Source organism: Pteronotus mesoamericanus, unplaced genomic scaffold, assembly GCF_021234165.1.
Source record: "Pteronotus mesoamericanus isolate MK-2021 breed Mesoamerican mustached bat unplaced genomic scaffold, CSHL_Meso_final scaffold_174, whole genome shotgun sequence".
NCBI classification, from domain to species: Eukaryota; Metazoa; Chordata; class Mammalia; order Chiroptera; family Mormoopidae; genus Pteronotus; species Pteronotus mesoamericanus.
This window is the reverse complement of record NW_026555309.1, coordinates 33,432,339-33,448,122: the sequence shown is the minus strand read 5'-3', so window position 1 is coordinate 33,448,122 and position 15,784 is coordinate 33,432,339. Positions and strand designations below refer to the sequence as shown.

Here is a 15,784-nt window from a genome sequence, read left to right as displayed (position 1 = left end):
TGAAATCAGACTTGGCCACCTCTTACATGTGCAACGACCGGCAAGGAACTTGCTTCATTTGCAAAATGGAATGACTAGGAGCCCACTTTACAGGGTTGTAGTGAAGGGTTTATAAAATTATGCCTGCGAAGTGCTATCACAAGGCCAGTCACTGGCAGAAGATGAGACTCTTTTGCTGCCTAGGAAATGGAAGTATCGGCGGGAAACTAAGGGGACAGCAGGAGGGGTGAGTGTTCCGCGTGGCAACCTGCGGGATCGCAGCTCTCTTTCCGAAGTTTCCACCAAGACGGCCCCGGGGAAAAACGTTATTTCTTTATTACAGGTTCGTCTCCCCCTTCGGTGATCTGACCGCACCGGGATCGCGCTCCGAGCCGCTTTTGGACTTTCCCGAGGACGCGCGCGCGCGCGCTCCGCCCCGGAAACACGCCCCCAGTCGCCTTGGCGCGCTTTAGAAACAGTCTCCTGTTCCGTGTCAATTTCGGAGTAGCATTGTCTCTGGGAGCTTAGTCCTCGCGCTCTAAATCTGCGGTCCCTCACTTCCCGAACGCCGCACAACGATGAGGAGGACCCGCGACGAGGTGGACGCGACGCTACAGATCGCCAAGCTGAACCCCGCGGAGCTGCTCCCGGCGGTGCACTGCCTGGGCTTCAGCCCTCGGGCCAGCGCCGCCGCGGCCGGCGACTTCTGCCTGCTGGAGCTGGACCCCGCGCTGTGCCAGGAGCTGGAAGCAGGGCGCACGTGAGCCTCGGGCCGGCCACCTTATGATTTTCTTTGCGGGGAAACGCAGGATTGGAAACTGGGCTAGGGAGGTGCACTGTTGATTTGCTGGGGGAAGAGGGGGTGGTGGCGGGGAGGATGACTCACTGCAGGCTGGCGGCCCAATCCTCAGCTCGCTGCCTTTCCCCTAGGATGCCACGCACTGCTTGCTAGGCAGTCCAGAGATCCGGACTGGTGTGATCAATAGGACTGCTCCTGTTGATCTCAGAGGCCCGTGTCAGCGGAAACAGCTCAGGAGACAGAACCTAAGTGAAGTTTGGAAAACATTAAAAGTGGTAGCAGGGACTGTACAGAACCCTTGGCCAATTCTACCTTAAAACCCAATATAATAGCTAATGTCTATAGAGTTTTTCTTGCCTTCTGCTTATATTTATTTTACTCAGATAATAGGTAGGACTGTAGGAAATACTTTTAAAGCCGTTTTATAGACTTGGAGATTGAAGAAGGCCCTCTAAAATACTGCCTCGTTTGGGGTCACTCAGTGAGGATCTGGAGCTGTTTCTAAATCTAGGTCAGCTAACCATTTGCTGCAAGACCATAGATTTAAAAACAATCAAAGGAGAAGTCTAGAGAATTATTCCTTCTTACGTTTTCCCCCCTTTTTTAAGTTTTTACAAAAATCTTCCCCCCCACCCTCACCCCTTTTCTTTATCTCTCAATGATGCAGTCCCACCTCCTGGAAGTTAGGATTACAAGCTGTGGTTTGATTCCTTTCTGCAATGTAGGTTCCACCAACACCTGTATTTTATTGTATTAGGTATTTTGTAGGTTCCTTTAAATTGAATCTGTCAGGCTGTCTTTCAATTTTCATGCTTCACCCATCAGACTATATTATAGTTAACTGGCCAGTCTTCAGATGCTGGCCACTAAGTATCTTCAGGGGAACGGATGGAGAGCTTCACTCAAGGGTGTTCATCCCAGCTGAGTTGGCAGGGATTTGAGAAAGGACTTAAGGTGTGAGGACCTTCTCTTTGTCCAGTTGCAGTTAACCTAGTTGGCACACTCCAGAGGGCCTGGCAATGTGGGTTTAAAATTTGCATGTGCATGTGGGTGGAGGATAGTTCTAAACAAAATATTTCTTTTTTTTCCTATTTATTAAAAGATATATTTATTTGTTTTTACAGAGAGGGGAAAGGAGGGAGAAAGAGAGAGAAACATTGATTGGTTGCCTCTAGCACGTGACTGGGGACTGAACCTGCAAACCAAAATGTGCCCTGACCAGGAATTGAACTGGCTGCCTTTGACTTTGCAGGATGATGCCCAACTAACTGAGCCACATTGGTTAGGGCTCTAAACAAATTATTTCAAAGCAGGGATAGTGCAATGTAGAAATGAATGTTAAAAAATAGGTCCTTGGGAGTACTAAAAGGTATTAGCACCAGGAAGCTAATAAAAACCTTTTATTCTCTTCACTTAAACAAAGGCTTAGTTTAAAAGAAGTGAATTATATACAGGAGGGTTAAATGCTTTACAGGCAAGGAAAACTCCTAAAACCAACTTTCTCGTCACTTGCAGCATCTTTGTCTTTAGTCTTTTATTTTTTCGTCCTCCTCACTTTTATCCTGTCCCTCTTCCTGCTTTTTTCCACCTGTGACCCTTTGTCAGAGGCTTTATTTAGACCAGTTTGTAAACATATCTTTTTCATATTTTTTATTTAGCATTGTAGCCTTCTCTTCACAAGGTCCCAATTTCTTGGTGACGTAGCTGATGGTCAGGACAGGATGTGCCCCTTGGATTGTCAGGGTTTCTTAGAACAGAACAAGAAAGACCACTCCTGGGCGGGATCCAGGACCAGCAGCATGGCCGCCACCTGAGAGCGCATTAGAAATGCAGAATTCTAGGTCCCATCCCAGGCCTACTGAATCCCCATCTGCTATTTTTTTACATTTTTATTTCTTTCATTGTGTTTTTTTTTTCCCATTATCATTTAGTCCCCTTTTACCCCCTCCTTCTCCAAATGCTTTTTAACAGGATTCCCAAAGATGCCCGTGCATAAGTTTGAGAAGTACTGCTTTAGCATGTTATAGGAAATTGTAACATCCTGTTTGAAGCTTCTGCATGCTTCAGGTCTTGTGCTTTTCCCAGCATCTTGTGCAGTGATGCCATATGGCAACATTTGGCCACTTTGAATCTTTCTTGCACATGCTGAGTTATCTTTCCTCAGTGGGGCCCCCTGCTGCCCTCCGTGGCTCTCAATTCGTGCAGTTCTTGCTCTGTGGAACCCGTCATTTTGTGAGGGTTATGAGATCAGGGGCCAGATACAGCATCAAGGCTACTCTTTAAAATCTATCAGCCTAGAGGATTTGGGAACTGTTTAGAGGGAAGATGTCCATTGGCGGTTCAATAGGTCATGCATTTCCTTTTCCCATCTTCCTGCAGTATGGTGATTCGTGGCGATAAAGACGAGCAGGCTGTGCTGTGCAATAAAGACAAAACGTATGACTTGAAGATAGCAGATACTTCCAATATGTTGCTGTTAATTCCTGGTTGTAAAACTCCAGACCAACTGAAAACGGAAGAAACCCACTGTAACATTATTCACACTGAGGTACTGTTTCCTGTCTCTTGGTTTATGTAAGAATGACAGCACTTGTTCTAATCTTGCCTTTAATGAAAAACTTTATGATTATATAGTGTATAATCGCAGGGAATCTGAAACGTTCTCTGATGAAATTTGAAATTTCTCAGCTTTTTTTTTTGGTAGTCTGGTGAAGTTGTCTTTGTTTTCCTCATTCAATTTTTAAGTCCCAGACAAGTTGCCCATTTTCTGTGATGTAGAAAGTTTGCTATTACGTGATTCATTCCAAGAGTTATACCTATTTTTGGTAAGTTTTGCTATGGATGTATTTTGAAAGGAGTCTCCCTCAAACCATAACTAGTGTATTTGGTAATGTTTATGAGTTAGAGAAATAAAGAAATTTGAATTTTTAAAAACATTTTATTTATTTTTAGAGGAGGGGAAGGGAGGGAGAAAGAGAAAAAAAGAAATGTTGACGTGTGAGAGAAACATTTTCATTGCTTCTTGCACATCCCAGTTAGGGACCTGGCCTGCAACCCAGGCATGTGCCCTGATGGAGGAATCAAACCAGCGACCTTTCAGTTTGCAGGATGGCACTCAACCAACTAAGCCACAGTAGTCGTGGCAGAAATTTGAATTTTGGAGGGAAGTGTTTCTCACCTTTGAAGATGGTTTAGTTTATTACTATCCATAGACATATATGACAACTGCTTAATTATTCTGGGGACAACTAATGGCAGATACCAAACAAAAGCCTTCATCCTTGCTAGATTGTTACACATATAACAATTAAAGCACAGCCCTTAATTCTGTCAGTATGATGTCTGGCCAACTACTTCCGTAACAATAGAATTGTAATAGAAATAAATGAAAATACTGGGAAAGCTTAGTGATTTATATGATATTGTTAGAAGAACTTCCAAAATATTGTATTTTGGTTATTGTAGGCTTATGTCTTTTATTATGATTAACTAGAAATATTGGCAGTTCATCCTTTTGAAAAAGATGTTATTTTCCTTTTTTAAAAAAATTTTTTTTATTTATCTATTTCTATTTCTAGAAAGGGAGGGAGAAAGAGAAAGAGAGACATATCAATTGTTTGCCTTTCACACCCCCCAGCTGGGGACCTGGACCACAGCCCAGGCATGTGCCCTGGCCGGAAATCAAACCAGCAACCTTTCATTTCTCAGGCTGGCTCTCAGTCCACTGAGCCAAACCAGCCAGGGAAAAAGATGTTATTTTCTCATCGCATATCTGTTATGTAAGTTTTTCGGTGAGGGTATAACAATTTCTGTGAGTATCTTTGAGCTCTCATTATAAGAATTCTGTGTGCTGAGACTGAGTAAAACTTTTCAATGACCCACTCACCTAGGTTTTAATCTGTGGTTGTACTCCACATGCCTAAAAGGGCTAGGTAAGAAATGCACATGAGCGAAGCAGGCTGGTCTCGATAAATGATAGTGGATATCCCGTCTCAGAAGTGACAGGGAACGGTGGGGTCTGTGGCAAACTGGGGAGCACCCGTTCTGGGAGCCATTACTTGGGCTTGTGGGAAAGCAGACCCAGCAATACCAGATCTGATTTCTTTCTTTCCCAGTAACGCTTGCGATTTAGATTTTGGGGGCAAAAATCTCTTAATTTTTTAGTGTTGGCCTGCAATTTAAATTCTTTGCTAAACCTCTCTTTCTCTAATACGAAAGCACACGCCAGCATCTGGGCTGGATGTGGCCAACAGGCTGCCAGTCTGTGAGCTACGGATGACATCAGTCCTTCTGGTTTGGCCCTTAAGCTCCTCTTTTGAATTCAGCAGCAAACCTTAGGCTCTGGGCCTTGTCTTGTCAATCATGCTTTATACTAGATTGAGAGCAGAAGCACCCCTTGACCTTCCGTTTTAGAATTGGAAGGCACCCAGAGATAATCCACTTTCAGCATTTTCTCCTTTCGTGTGAAACACTTATTGGGTACCTACCTAGTGCTAGACACCAGGCAAGTTCTGGAGATACAGAAACAGATAACAGATGCCCTGGCTGGTGTGGCTCAGAGGATTGAACACTGACCTGCGAACTGAAAGGTTGCTGGTTTGATTCCTGGTCAAGGCACATGCCTGGGTTGCAGGCCAGGTCCCGCGCTGGGGGTGAGAGAGGCAACCAACTGATGTTTCTCTTGTACATTGTTGTTTCTCTCCCTCTCTTTCTCCTTCCCTTCTCCTCTCTCTCAAAGTAAATAAATAAATGAAATCTTTTTTAAAAATTGTAGAATTTTTTTTAAAAAAGAGAAAAAAAGAAATGGATAACAGATATTTATCCATCATTTAACCCCTATCAGCTGGTAGGACTCTCGCTGTTTTCACCAGTCCAATAAGGAACTAGCTGCCATTCTAAATAATATGAAGTTCTTGCATTGAATAGAAGTCTCTCCCTTTTTTGACATCATGAGTAACACAGAACAAGGGTCCCCCCTCTTCCCTTTAACATTCCTTTGTTACTTGAAGACCGTGATAATGTCTCTTCTTTATTTTCTGTGGTTCAGCCTAAAAATACTCATTTTCAGTTGTTCTTCTCTGGTCTGTAAAATTGTCACCATTCTGGTCATTATTTTCTGGGCGTACTCTAGTTTCCAAAGTACACGTGAGAGATGGAGCTGAATAATTGGCCCTCACTATGTTGTCAGTATTTTCTTAACTGGAGTTTCAAAAAATAACCTCAAGATGCGCATCCTCCTGTTTGGCAGCTGGATGGGTGGCTTCCCAACAGAAAGCAGAATGACAACGTCCATTTGCTTGCTTTTTGCTGAGGGCAGTGGGGTGGGCTGAAATTTTGCATGAAATTTTTTCTTTTATAATGGCCCCTAAAAGGTTCCAGCATTTATACTTTCTAGATCTTTGGTTTTTCGAATAATTATTGGGAACTCAGAAGATGTAGACCTAAATTAAAGAAGCTAAAGAGACTTTTGATGGAAAATACCTATGAAGGACCTGACAGTCAAAAAGAAAAGGATTCCAATTGCTCACAAGTAAGACTATATTTTCATTTTTTATTTGGAATTTAAAAATAGAACTATAATTATTAGAGGCACTTACTGGTGACATTTTTGCTTTTCAAAGTTTATATTATGAAAATTTCAGATGTCTCTAAAAGCAGAAAGATCACCATATATTCATCACTCAGTTGAACATTTATCAATATTTTGTCAGTGTTGTTTTTGTCTACGCTCTGCTTCCTCCTACCTTGTTCTCCTTTTTCTGGTGTAATTTAAAGCAAATTCTGTATATCATGGTGATGTTTACACAGCTGAAAGCTCATGTTCCTAACTATGCAAAAGTGGTTTTACAGGTTAAATTAATTTTTATTTAATTAAAAGATATAATTGGGGACTCTTTAGAAAAGACGTATTAGAATTTATGTATTACATACATACATTATGGAAAGTACTCTTATTCTAATATTAGAACTGCTTAATTCTGGAAGTATGGTAAAATATAAGTAAAAATTTTTTAAGTGTTTAATGTAATTCAAAATTATAGAACTTCACTGGTGTTCTGAAGACCATATTTACATTAGAAGTTCTCTTTTCCTCCATTAATTGACTGATTGACTTTGGTGGGGGGAATTACAGCTTTATTGAAATATAATTTATATACCAAACCATTCATTCATTTTAAAGTATATGTATGATTTGATGGTTTTTAGTACATTTACAGCAGTGTGCAGTCATCACCCTGGTGAAGTTTAGAACATGTTCATCACTCCCAAAAGAAACCCTGTACCCTTTAGCTTTTACCTTTCAATCCTACTTTTCCCAATTTCCCTCTTAACACCTCAGCTCTAGGCAACCACTAATCTACTTTCTGTCACTACTGATCTGCCTCTTCTGGACTTTTCATATAAATAGAATCATATATCTGGCCTTCTTTGACCGGCATCTTCTTTGACTTAACATGAGGTGTTCAAGTATCATTCATTCATGTGAATCAGTAGTTTATTCCTTTTTATTGCTGGATATTACCCTATGTATGGACATACCACATTTCATTCATCCATTCATCAGTGATGGATGTTTGGGTAGTTCCTACTTTTTGATTGTTGTATCACTGCTGTGAGCATTCATGGACAAGTTTCTGTTGCACCTGTATTTTCATTTCTCTTGGGTATATACATAAGGGTGGAATTGATGGGTCATATGTTTATCCTGCATAATCTTTTGAGGAACTGCCATACTGTTTTCCAAAGTGGCTGTGCCATTTTACATTCCTATTGTATGAGGGTTCTAATTACTCCTTATATTCGACAACACTTGTCTTTATCTGTCTTTTTAACATCCATCCTAGTGGAGTTGAAGTGGTATTATTGTTGTTTCAATGTGCATTTCCCTAATGACTAATGACGTTGACAATTTTTTCATGTGCTTGTTGATTATGTATCTTGGGAGAATTTCTTTAGGAACTCCTGTCTTGATTTTTTAAGAATTGTAAATGTACATAACATCTACCATTTTAACCATGTATGGATAGTTCGGTGGTGTTAAGTATTCACTTTGTTCTGCAACCATTGCCACCATCCATCTACAGGAATTTTTTATCTTTCCAAGCTCAAACTCTTACCCATTAAACACTAAATCCCTAGTTTCCCCTGCCTTCCAGCCTCTGGCAACCACTATTCTACTTTATGTTTCTGTGAATTTGACTACTCTAACTTCCCATGTAAGTGGAATCGTGTAATCTTTGGCCGTTTGTGTTGATGGTGTTTTGAAATACAAAAGTTTTTCATTTTGATGAAGTCCAACTTATCTGTTTTTTTTTCTTTTGTTGCTTGTGTTTTGGTGTCTTATCTAAGAAACCAGTATTAAATCCAACATTGCTAAGATTAACCCCCATGCTTTCTTCTAAGATATCCACTGATTTTGTGTAGTGATCATTACACATTAGCAAAAGAAATGGAGCTAGTGTATAAATATTGCCTTAATCTACTTTATGTACTTGCTCCCCCAAATTCAATAGTAGTAAAAGATATTATTTAAAGGTTTTAAAAAATTTTTTTTCCCTCTTGTTTCAGTATACAACTGAAGATTTGCTTGATCAAATTCAGGCAAGTGAGGAAGAAATAATGGCCCAATTACAAGTTCTAAATGCCTGTGAGATTGGAGGTAGCGTTACTTGCCATTGTTATTAGTAATGATGGAATTGAGGAGTGAGAGAGACAAGTTGTTGAACTTCTTCACCATAGGGCGTATTGTTTATTCTTTTTGGGGGGGGGGGTGCTCACAGATGGGAGTGATGAGCATGGCAGTGCCCCAGAGTGTAGGTATCGGTGTGGGGTATTGAACCCAGGACCTTCACCCCATGTGTATGAAATTCTAATTAAATGACGATGCCAGCTACAGGTTTCCATGTAGAACCACAAGATTATTGTGAGATAATTGAGTATTAAAGCACTTGAAAGAAATCAGTCTTAGTCATAGGTAAACACATTAAAAACCATCTGATCTCCCTCAAGACACAATTGGTAATAGTTGGGAGAAAAGCTTTAAATGAAGCATCGTTTTGTAAGAAAGTGAAGACTTTTTTTTTTTTTTTTTTAAAGCAGAGCATCTTCTTTGCTGTGGCCAAGAGCATGCTGCTATTTTATCAGTTTATTCGTCAATTGATTTAATTTGTTCTTTGAGAACTTTAACTTTTCGAATTTGCAGGTTATTGGAGGATTCTTGAATTTGATTATGAGATGAAACTTCTGAATCATATAACTCAGCTTGTGGATTCTGAATCTTGGTCTTTTACTAAAGTTCCTTTGAATGTATGCCTCCAGGAACTTGGACCGTTAGAGCCAGAGTAAGTATTTTCATCACTGTCCCTGCAGTTTCCTTAAGGGGAAGAAAATTATTTTCCAGGGTGGAAATAAACCCAGGGCATAGACTACTTATATTCTGATACTTTATGGAAATTTAAAAAATATACAACCAAGAAGGACTTGGGCATTTTGGCCACTGCGGTGAATAAATGTGCATCATGTTATTTTTGCATTAAAAATGTAAAGAAATAATTATGTTTAACTATTTTATGATAGATGTGTGCTCACATAATTCATGTAAAAATACTTAGCATGGGGTCTGGCACATAGTAGCTTCTGAGTATATATTAGTTCCTAATGTAAAGTTTTACTTGGCAATTAAAATCCTTACTATTTCAATTCACAAGTTTTTCTCTTAATTAGCAATGGTATTTAAAATATAATGTATAAAAATGTGATAACTTTTCAAGCAATGGGTATTTAAAATATAATGTATAAAAAATGTGGTAACTTTTCAGAGAAATGATCGAACACTGTCTTAACTGTTATGGAAGAAAATATATAGAGGAAGGTAAGATTTGGAAAGTATTTTAATGGGTATAAACTATTGTATGTTAAAATTAGTATGCCATTCTGAGGTGTGTTCTTGTTCAAAGTAAGGACTCCATGGGTTTGTGGGAGGTGAGTTGTGTAGAATTCCTTCTGTGAATTTCACGGAGGACAGAGAGACATTAGTAGTGTATTTAATTGTGAAGACCATCTAAAAGTATCCATGCCTTTTCCTTCCATGAAGTTCATTTACTGATTGATTTTCCCAAGGGGAAATTTATTTTGAACTGAGTGCTGACAAAGTCTGCAGAGCAACAGCGCAGATGCTACTTCAGAATGCAGTGAAGTTCAATCTCGCAGAGTTTCAGGAAGTGTGGCAGCAGAGTGTTCCGGAAGGAATGGTAACAACGCTGGACCAGCTCAAGGTCAGGGAGCGGCGGGGACTGCCACCGCCACCCGACAGGTCATCACTGATTGCAAGGAGAAACAAAACTTGTATTGGAACCAAATTTGGAGCCAGTTTATTTTCTTAGCCACCCATTAGAAGGGCACTGCACACTCAATTCATCCCAAAATCCTTTACCAAAAAACCCCAATACAACACTTTATTGAAGTATAATTTACATATCACAAAATTTACCCTTTTAAAAGGGGCTTTTAGTAAATTTAGTGAGTTACACCGCTGTCACCACAACCTAGTTTTAGAACATTCTTATCACCTTGATGAAGTCCCCCAGGCCCATGTATAGTTAATCCTGATTCCCACTCCGCCTGTGTTTCTCTATGTCCACCAGCACCATCTTAGCTCAAACTATCGTGCTCATCTGGCTATAAATAATAATACCATCCGACGCGGGCCTTCCATGCTTTCAATTTTGCCTACCTCCCATCCATTGTCTGCGGTGCTACTAAAACGACTTTCTGAAAATGCCAACTAGATTAGGTGGATGTCTTGCTTAAATCACTTTAATGGTTGCCAATTGTGTTTAAGATATAAAATCCAGAAGTCCTGTCTCGGCTTACAAGGCTCTTCATAATCTCCCCTCTACCCTCATCTCATGCTGCTTTCTCACCTACTCCCCACATGCCCGGCATTCTTTCAAGTTTACAAGATCATCAAGCTCTCTCCTACCATAGGGCCTTCTTCACCCGAGTCCTTTTGTTCCAGAATGACTTCCTCCCTAGTGTAGCCTGCTACCTCCCACTCATTTTTGAGCCACTTCATCAGGGAGGCCTTCCTTCACTCTGCACAAATGCCTCTCTCTTAGTCTTCCATGGCACCCAGTATTGTCCCTTCACGGCACGGATCACTTAGCCTTGGGGAAGTGTTTATGTGGTTGCCCACCTCCATTTTGGTAGAATTGTGTTCACTGTTGCTTGCAAATACGTAGTATAAAGCTTGGCACGTAGTGTATGCTCAGTAAGTATTTGTTAAATAAGAGGAAGGATTTGCTCACCACGGGCAGCGTTCCTCTTAAGTCTAGGCACCGTGCTAGATGCCGAGGGCAAGACATCACACAAGGTGCCATCAAGGTCCTAAACTATCTGGAAAGCTCTCTGGGCCCACTCAGTTTTGTATTAGAAGAGCCACTGGAAGAGTTTTGCCTTTGGGAAGAAAACTACGACAGTAATGAGGATGGATGGGGGCGGGGGGTGGGTGGAGGGAAGGTTGGCTAGATGATAAAAAGGAGAACTGTTCACGCTCTCAACACTTAATGCTCCTAAGACAGTACTGGCCAAAGAAATAGGTGATAGAGAATGGATAGAGAAATGGCGAGGCCTTAAACCTGTAGGACTTAGCAACAACTTAGGCGTGGCGTTTGACTGGTGGAATCTAAGGTGATGCCTGTCTTTCCTGGCTTCCCGGGATAGTGGGACTAGACCAGGTCTGGGTGACAAATACTGTGAGTTCGTATATATGTTTGGATATTGAGATCAGGTGCTCAGCCTAAGAGACATTTGATTTGCATGTGCTAATATTACAATCATTATCAAGCAGATGGTCGTTGACATCCCGGGTGTAGTTGAGGTTACCCAGGACTGTGACAGTGAGACAGGTGGAGGTGTTGGGATAGAGGCCCAGGGAACTGCAACGTCAAGTTAGGAGGAAAGGAGTGAGAGGGTGACGTCAGGGGTGGAGATTCCAAGAGGCAGGGGTCATAAACATGAACAAAGAAAACAGGGCTAAGGGGGTGGGTCCCAGAAAGGGCCCCGTGCGATCGGCAATGACAGGTCACTGGTGACCTCGACCTAGAGCTGATTTGATAAATTGGGTAGTAGATAGAAGACTGCAGAGGAAAAGGGAGAAGTCAAATTTAAAGAAGCTCTTTATGAAAGTCTCTGGGTAAGTCTGTGTATGTTTCCTGTAGCTGACATTTTATGTGCCTTGGGCTAAGCTACACCTAAAGGTAAAAGAACAAGTCAGAGTTAAACATCAGACCATTACTTTCACTGCTCCTTTTCTTCTCATTTCTTCATAGGGTTTGGCCTTGGTGGATAGACACTCAAGACCAGAAATCATATTTTTACTAAAAGTAGATGATTTACCTGAGGACAATCAGGAACGTTTTAATAGTCTATTCTCTCTACGGGAAAAGTGGACACAAGAAGATATTGCTCCATATATTCAGTAAGTAATTTGTTAAATATGAATTCCGAGTGTTGTTATTTTATACAGAGTAGCATAGGGTTTGGGGTTTATTATTAGAACACAGTTTTTTTGAGTATTTCCCAAAGACACTGCTTGTCTTCTCTATCATCTGCCACAACCACTGGTCCTGAAGGTGGGGTATCTGTTGTCTTCCTTCCTTACTACTTCTTCTGAAACCACTGCCCTGCCTTCTCTCTGCAAAATTGCAGCTCTTAGGGGGACAGTCAGACTACATACCTCCGCATGACTCCAAGGCAAGCACCCTTCTCTGATGGCCACCTCATACCTTCCCTGCCTCCTTGCTGTAACATCTAATAGAAGCCGGATTGCAGAAGAACAAGTTAGCCTAGAAGCCACTGCTTACAGGACCTCAAACCCACTAACACCACTGCCTCTTCGCTGTGTCTCACCTCTCAGGTCCTCTCTCTTTTAACCCAGATTGGATTTAATCTCTCCAACTGTTACTGTAGATGCTCTGCTCCTTTGGCCCCCTCTCTCTGTCTTCTCTTCCCTCCAGGGCAAAAATCTACAAAGATTAAACCCAACTTTCTGCTTGCTCTGTGCCTACCCCTGGGCAGCTAAAACTTCCTGGAGAAAATACACGGCGGGGCTGGCCAGGCTCTCTGAGGCCTGTCACAGGGGGCCCTGGCAAGGCACGGTCTCCTTATGAAACTTTTCTGCCCTCAGAGCTCACTTCACATCTTTTCTGTTTTCATGCCGTCAGTACCCTCCGTCTCCTCTTCGCTCTCAGCTTATTAACGTGCTTTCTGAGAAAACAGAAGCACCTAAGAGAGGACAAGAATTATTTTCTTCCCCACTCCAAGTCTGCCAGTCTGCTCATGTCTGCAACCAATTCCTTTGCAGTCCCTTACGTATAATGCATGAACTGTCCCTAAGGTCAGCCCTCCGGCATTGGATCCATCTCCTCTGGCCTTGTAAAGACTTGGAATCCTCTACTTACTCCTTCCCCCTTTGTGGTATCAGTGTCTCGCTATGTACTAGGTTATTCCCATCAACGTATGATATTCTGTAGTATTGCTCATCTTAAAAAAAAACAGTAACAGCTACTGGATCCCATGTCCTCTGCTCTCCTTCACGAGAAAACTCCTTTTGAAATTTTGTGTACTCTTGCTTCTTTGTCTCCCACTCTTTCCTTAGCCCAATGATATCTCCTTAACCCAATGGCATCGATCTTTCTGGGGTCAGTTGTCCATCCTTGTTTACTTGGCCTCTTAGCACTATTTCATAACACTGGACCACTTCCTTCTTGAAACATACCAGTTTTCTCTTCCAAGGCAACTACTTTACTCTTTTGCTGATGTCTCCCTTTTCTTCTAAATCTTTCAATGACAGCATGCTCTGCGACACTATTCTTGACCATCTTCTCTTCTGTTTATATTTATTCCCTGGATTCCCTTATCTAGGCCTGGATTTATATTTAGAGTTGTTTTTGTTTGTTTTTGTTTTTTAAAAATATTTCATTTATTTACTTTTAGAGAGAGGGGAAAAGAGGGAGAGAGGAACATTGATATGTGAAACATTAATCAGTTGCCTTTCGCACGCCCCCAGCTGGGTACTGGCCCACAACACAGGCATGTGCCCTTACTGGGATTTGAACTGTCAACCTTTCAGTCTGCAGGCTGGTGCTCAATCCACTGAACCTCACCAGCCAGGGCTAGTGTTGTCTTAATTTTATCTTCATGCTTGACCTTTTTCTTGGGCTCCAGAGTCTTATATCAAGATGCCTAATTAACATTTCCACTTGAATATCTAATAGGAATTTCAAACCTAACATACTCGTAGCAGAACTGTTGATATTCCCTTGTCCTAAACCCATCTTTTTCATCTCAGTTAACAGCACTACCATTAATCTAGTTACTCAAGCAAAAAGGCTAGGAATCACCTTTGTCTTTTTCTTTTTTCACCCCTCGGTTCAATCTAAGCAAATCCTGATGGATCATCTTGTACCTAACTCTGACTTGGTCTCCCTATTTGTATTTTGCCTGCTTACCCTTTCCTTCTTTTTAAATGTTTTATTTTGGAAACTTTTAAATATTCAGAAGCGGCAGTATAATATAAAGAACCTCCATGAACTCACCACCTACCTTCCATAATCATCACTGCCTCCATTATTTAAAATTTAGGTGGATTATGCTTTTCCGTTAAAGTCTCATAGTGCTTCCCCTTGCGCTTAGAGTTAAATCACAACTCCTTTCCTTGCACTTTGAGGCCCTGCGTGATCTAACTCTTGCTCTCTCCTCACATCCTCCCATTCTTCTCTCTCCTTGTTATGTTCCAGTCAAAGTCTTCTCGTTTTGTGGGGACAGAAGTGGGAGCTAAAGTTCAAGGAGGGCAGGTAACCTTCACAAGTTCAAACAGGTAGTCTGGTATACAGGTTGTCTGAGTCTAGGTCCTGCTCTACCACATTGCATGTATTTCTAATTCGAAGGTTGTGTGATAAAATGGAAACAAACAAACAATGTGGACTTTGAAGTCATAGAGCTGACTGCAAAATGTGGCTCTATCCTTTACTACCTGAGCTTCAGTTTCCTCATATCTAATATGGAGTAAAGTAATACATTACTCATACCTTTCTTGTGAAGTTTGAAGATAATGCATTTAATGTACCTAGGCAATTTAAGGCTTAATAACTGCTCCCTACACTCTCTTACGAACACCTACTCTTATACTTACTGGGAAGATTAGATTTAGCGGAGACAGATATAAATAGTACTGTGAATTTTGTTATGTTCCCTAAAGTATTCATGCTATTCTTTTTTTTTTTTTTAATTGTTCCCACAGAGATTTATGTGGAGAGAAGCAAACCATAGGTGCACTACTCACTAAATACTCTCGATCTTCGATGCAAAATGGTGTTAAAGTTTATAACTCAAGAAGACCCATTTCTTAAAAGAATGACAATCTTCTCTTTGGGACTAAAGCTGCTGGTTATAAGAAAAAGATTCTTTTATACATTTGTATTCCAGACGTTGAAAGACCTTGTGCTTTGAGGCATTTTTCTCCTCATCTTAAGCATTTTGAAATTACTACTGTTACTCTTTTCTAAATGTTATATTTCTGTCTTTCAAGTTACATTTGTATTAGGTATACAGTGTAAACAAGGATAAAAGAAAGTGTTATTTCCCATGTTTAGTATATCTCTGTATCTATTTGATGTTATTTATGGAAAATGTTTTGCTTTTAAATATTAACATTGCATTTCTTTAATTAGGATTTGACATTCTGATCATTAATAAATTTAAAAGTTTTCAGAGAACTAAAAAGCCAAGAAGATTATTTATACATGGAACTGTCATTTCTCAAGCAAGTGGGTTGTCCTCCACTTTCATCCTTTGACCAAAACGGAAAGTCACTACATGCTATTAGTTATCTACATTAGTCGTTTTCATTGATAAAATTTGCTTGAAAATTGCTCCTCTATTTGCTTGGCTGGAATGGGATGAAATGGATTTGATCCACAATTCTATGTGAGAGACACTAATAGA

General features: G+C 40.7%; 1 protein-coding gene across 1 annotated transcript; it reads left to right on the top strand.

The window, feature by feature from the left end:
- The first annotated feature begins 524 nt into the window (after positions 1-524).
- DSCC1 (DNA replication and sister chromatid cohesion 1) lies at positions 525-15,286 on the top strand. The gene is made up of 9 exons (XM_054590082.1): positions 525-739; positions 3,158-3,326; positions 6,174-6,308; positions 8,348-8,438; positions 8,982-9,120; positions 9,598-9,650; positions 9,899-10,053; positions 12,109-12,257; positions 15,081-15,286. Exons 1-9 carry the CDS (start codon positions 558-560, stop codon positions 15,187-15,189), a joined length of 1,182 nt encoding a protein of 393 aa, XP_054446057.1. The 5' UTR covers positions 525-557; the 3' UTR covers positions 15,190-15,286.
- Positions 15,287-15,784: the final 498 nt, after the last annotated feature.

What these genes read in the sequence shown, in the direction of transcription:
- DSCC1 (XM_054590082.1), top strand. Translation starts at nt 558, where the DNA reads ATGAGGAGGACCCGCGACGAGGTGGACGCGACGCTACAGATCGCCAAG. An exon ending in AGGATTCCAATTGCTCACAA is followed by an intron (nt 6,309 to 8,347) that starts GTAAGACTATAT and finishes CTCTTGTTTCAG; the next exon opens with TATACAACTGAAGATTTGCT. An exon ending in CTTGGACCGTTAGAGCCAGA is followed by an intron (nt 9,121 to 9,597) that starts GTAAGTATTTTC and finishes GTAACTTTTCAG; the next exon opens with AGAAATGATCGAACACTGTC.